Source organism: Papaver somniferum, chromosome 7 (assembly GCF_003573695.1).
Source record: "Papaver somniferum cultivar HN1 chromosome 7, ASM357369v1, whole genome shotgun sequence".
In the NCBI taxonomy this organism is placed as follows: Eukaryota; Viridiplantae; Streptophyta; class Magnoliopsida; order Ranunculales; family Papaveraceae; genus Papaver; species Papaver somniferum.
The window spans coordinates 47,305,033-47,309,994 of NC_039364.1; the positions used below are offsets into that span (position 1 = coordinate 47,305,033).

The 4,962-nt window shown below is 35.5% G+C and overlaps 1 protein-coding gene across 1 annotated transcript; it reads right to left on the reverse strand.

Annotated features, from left to right (window-relative positions):
* On the reverse strand, positions 1 to 957 carry LOC113297211 (basic blue protein-like). Its single transcript, XM_026545634.1, has 2 exons — positions 708 to 957; positions 1 to 411 (listed from the first exon to the last, which is right to left on the reverse strand). The coding sequence occupies exons 1-2, from the start codon at positions 895 to 897 to the stop codon at positions 194 to 196; spliced, it is 408 nt and encodes a 135-aa protein (XP_026401419.1). The 5' UTR covers positions 898 to 957; the 3' UTR covers positions 1 to 193.
* Between the last annotated feature and the right edge of the window lie 4,005 nt (positions 958 to 4,962).

Sequence of the window (4,962 nt, forward strand, 5' to 3'; positions counted from 1 at the left end):
TTTAATGAAGATTTTTTTATATATATAATATGGCAAAGAGAAACGAACGTCATGTTTGTTCATCCAATAATCAACAAACAGAACATAGACAAGCTCACTGGTACAATCATTAAAGAAACCAGAACATAGACAAGCTCCTGATGGTAAAATGAACAAAAAACATAAAAGCATCAAGTTTTAATCACTTGAATATTTATTTAGCATAAACTGCAATCTTCATGCCGAATCCGCAATAATCCTTATCGGCGCTGATGAAATAATTGTAACCCTTCGTTAATTGTACATGATCATGACCTGTCCCTTTGAACCGGTTGCGCATCTTGACTGAACTGCAATCACACTTATCATATCCACTCTTGTCCACTTTAGCCGGGCTGTACAAGTCCCCTCCTTTTGTATTATAGTTGAAAACTGTTCACACCCAAAGTAATTTAGAATCTGAACATTTATATCAATTCTAATAAACTAAAAACTGTGAAACAGATTGGTATAATTTCCTTTGATAAAACGGTTTTGAGAGTGGATCAAGTCGTCAGCCTCAATACCCTGAACATCGCCAGGAGAACTAGTGTAACTAGAGTGTAAGAAAAAGAGGAATGGCAAGAGTACTGGATCGGGGACTCTCCTTTGTAACCTTCATCTCTCTCATCATATGATTCAAATGGACACAAAATATATGAACAAGATGTAAAGAATTTAAGGCTTACCAAGAACATCTCCAGAGTAGAATTGTTTCCCTTTTGGCCAATTGATCAAGTTAGGATACAGATCCCATCCTTGTACATCTCCAACAACATGAGTTTTCCCTTGAACGATTTCAAATCCGGCAACAAGTAAACATATTAACAGAGAACTGATTACTATGACTGAGTTACTAGTTATTGGAGCTCCGCTCATTCTGACTGATAACAATAATAACAAGAGAAACTTTTGTAAATGTTGTGGTGTCTTAAATAAAGCTTGGTCGGTTTTTATACTCTTATTTATTTTTAAGGTAAAATCCAAGCGGAAATTGAAAGAGTTACTTCTGGAATATTGGTTCAACTGTTTAACATGTGCATACCACCTATACCGACATTGAAACTTTATGTGTGGAGTTATTATTATTTCCAAAAACAATTATCGAAAGAAAATTAGTCTATACGCACGCGATGCGCTTGCCGTTCCGGAACATATCGAACTTCTCATTCAGTAATTTTTCAATTACAAATACCTATTTTTACACACACAATAAAGTGTATATACCACAGTAAGTAAACAATATTGATAACGAACATAAACCCGCCTTACAACAACTTGGGGCCGCTGTTTGCTCTAGAATTCTAGGGCTACGGCAGGTGAACGAAGACTTCCGTCCCTGCCATTGCTACAAAGAGGTATAGTCTAGATCAAGAAACATAATAGATAAATTAATTCTATAGCTGGTGCTTTGCGTGCCAATTCTTATAATTCAAAAGTGGTAAGTGGAGAATTTGTTGGCCTGGCAACCTGGTATAATCACCTTAATAATATCTTGCCACAACAGCTGCTAAAGCATTAGACACTGTTCTGTAAGAACGGCTAAATGGACACCACCAGCAGCTAATTTCCCCTCTCCGACAAACCTGCATGAATAAAAGTAAGTACTTGGCTTACACTTGATAGGAGGTCTAATTAAAATACAAGATGAATTTATTAGGTGACTTTGGAGCATTTTATAGAGCAATGGTGTTTTCAATTAGACATGGTGAGAAACCAAGAACGATGTGTGGTTTCGAACACGCTGTTTTGTATGACTTATAGCTACCTGAAGTCTACTGCACATCTCAACTTCTACGTCTCACAACCACTAATTGAGGTATAAAGAGACATACCGATCTTTATTCATTTGATTTCTCTACATTACCTCTTTTAAATAAAAATCATATCAGCAGCTTAAGAGTTTTGGTTGGAACCAAATAGAGGTGGTGGTCGGACAATTTTGGGCTAGGGAGATACCGTATCTAAAAAAAATCTGCACTATGACAAAAGCATCCTCACCCAAAGTCATCCGTTAGATCAATTCCATGTAGGCTAGACAAACAAAAAGTTAGGACATAATTTGAAATGTATGATGCAGAGGTTCAAGAACTACAACAGGTTGAATAAGATCGTCAATCTTCACTTTTTTCTATCACTCTTTTACAATAAACATACACAGAATCACCAATCATGGCTTCTGTATATAACTCTCTTACGATAAAAATACATGGAATCGCCAATCCTCAGTCACTATTAAATATGCATATGATGCATGGTGTATGTTATAACCCCACCTTATCATCTCTTTCTTGTCAGGAGAATCATCAAACACATGAACTTCATAAATTAAACAAAATTCACAAATCTAATGGGTTCTTTGAAAGTAAATGCATACGAAAAATACATTTGCCGAAATCCAAAAGAATCGAAAACTATGGAAACTGAATTAGACGAACCTTGAAAGCGGGAAACATAATTTCGACATCGAAAAATGAGATTGTAATCGTAGTTGTTGTTGTACTGGAGCTCTGTTGTTCAAATAAAAACAGTAGGGGGCGTGGCGAAGAAAACCAAGATAAAAGAAGTAGTTTCGTATAAAAGGGAATCTTCGAGGGTAAGATAGTAATAAAGGGGGGCCACGGTTGAAAAGACCCCCTTTCTTTATTATAGTAATAGTGTGTTTGGTTCAAGTTTTTGGACGTCCAAGAATTGGATTCCTAGGGAATCCATCCAATTACCCCAAACCAAACAGTCCATATAGTTTGGTAATTGGATTTCTGGGTAATCCAATTCCCCCCAAAGCCTTCTTTTCCATTGCATCCCTATTCCAATGGAATGCAGTCCAATTCCGGGAAAAAAAAAACGCGGAGGAAAGGAAATTACGAGACTGTCCTCGTAACAAAACAAAATCCCGTTTTCACATTTCTCCATTTCCAAACTCGAGCGACGGGCTGAAGGAGAAGAAAAAAAAAACCAGAGAAAAATCAATGGAGATCGAGAAGGATTGAGACTGTTAATCGTTGATTATTCTTCTACTTCGACAAGAAACCGTATCATATTCTAAAACAAATCCATCTCTGATTTCGAGGGCGCAAAATCCATCTCTGATTTTGGGGATTTAGGGTTAGGTAATTCCTCACCTCTCTTTGATTTTTTTGATTAGTTCTTCTGATTTTTTGATGATTTCAGTTTAGTTGGTTGTTAATTTTGTTGTTTAATTCTTCTCCTAATATATACTATCAATTGCCGTCCTCTACTAACGAAATCCATTAAACCTCTCACCTTTGATAGCTCAATAACACCTGTTTTTATTGATAGCTCCAGAAAACACACCTACTTCACTTCATCGTCTATCCAACGAGTAATTCTAACATTGATAGTAGATTTCAGATTTGGAGAAGCTCTTGGAACTGCTCTTCTTTTTTACTGAACCTCTTCGTTGATAGAGAAAAGTGGGATTATATGGACGATTTAGTCACTTATTATTGATATTGTATCTGCCCTGGATTTATTTGGTTGTTGATTATTTATGGCATGTATCATCTAGGACTATGACTATGTTACTTCTAACTGTGAATCTTGGCCACATATCTGGGAAGGGTCTTGAAATACATTATAGAAGAATATGTCTCTTGTTCTTGTTTCGATGAAGGATCTTTTCTTTCTTCAAGCTATATTGTTTGGTAACTTTTGAATAGCATATTTCGTCCGTCTGTGTCAATGAATTTTCAACTTAACTAAGTTGATTAGAATAATCTTTCTGATGTCAACTTAACTAAGTTGATTAGAATAATCTTTCTGATGTCATCTTAACTTAACTAAGGTAATGCAAATTACCTTTCTTGGTTACAATGGGGGATGATGTGAAAAAAGAAAAAGCAAAGGATAGCTCAGAGGAGATTCGTTTAAGGTATCTGGTTTAATGTTGTCTCACTTGATTTTTTCTTTTTCCATATCTAAGAGATTGGTACTCCCCAATCCTGACAACTATATCATATTACAATAGAAGTTCAAATTGGACTGTATGGGACTTATATTTTGTGACCCGATTCACACAGATGATAAATATTAGGATTATATTGTTTGGTAACTTTTGAATAGCATATTTCGTCCGTCTGTGTCAATGAATTTTCAACTTAACTAAGTTGATTAGAATAATCTTTCTGATGTCAACTTAACTAAGTTGATTAGAATAATCTTTCTGATGTCATCTTAACTTAACTAAGGTAATGCAAATTACCTTTCTTGGTTACAATGGGGGATGATGTGAAAAAAGAAAAAGCAAAGGATAGCTCAGAGGAGATTCGTTTAAGGTATCTGGTTTAATGTTGTCTCACTTGATTTTTTCTTTTTCCATATCTAAGAGATTGGTACTCCCCAATCCTGACAACTATATCATATTACAATAGAAGTTCAAATTGGACTGTATGGGACTTATATTTTGTGACCCGATTCACACAGATGATAAATATTAGGATCATATTACAATAGAGGAGATTATATTTTGTGTTCTTTCATCTTGTTTCTAACTTCTAGATAATGGTCCCCCTCCCTCCTCACTCTTCTAGATAGTACAGTGCACGTGCATCACGTGAGAACAATTGGTTCTTGTTTGGAAGAATGTCGGAGTGAATTTGGATAGAGGAAAAAAAGGAAAAAAGAAACGAATTTTGGATCGGAAGAATGATGTAGAAGTCTGTCTATAAGTATGCCTACTTATCACACAAGCCTGTGAAAACTTTCACTTTGTAGCTTTTTGTCTATAAGTTTTTTTTTGTGCCAGATTCGCAAAGGGTTTTTAAGGGCTGCTAATTTATTTTGTCATCTTCTGTATTTGCATATGCATGAAAGTGCTGAGTATTTCTGTCCCCAGATTCGCAAAGGGTTTTTTGTTCAGATTTTAGCCTTGTTACAATTGGAGAATCAGGTTTAAGTTGTCTTCATAGTTTGCTGATGTATATG

Excerpts from the sequence above, each read along its gene's own strand:
- LOC113297211 (XM_026545634.1), bottom strand. The coding sequence starts at position 897 with ATGAGCGGAGCTCCAATAACTAGTAACTCAGTCATAGTAATCAGTTCT. Across the intron at positions 412-707 it reads CTACTCTGGAGATGTTCTTG|TTTTCAACTATAATACAAAA; the intron begins GTAAGCCTTAAA and ends GGGTGTGAACAG.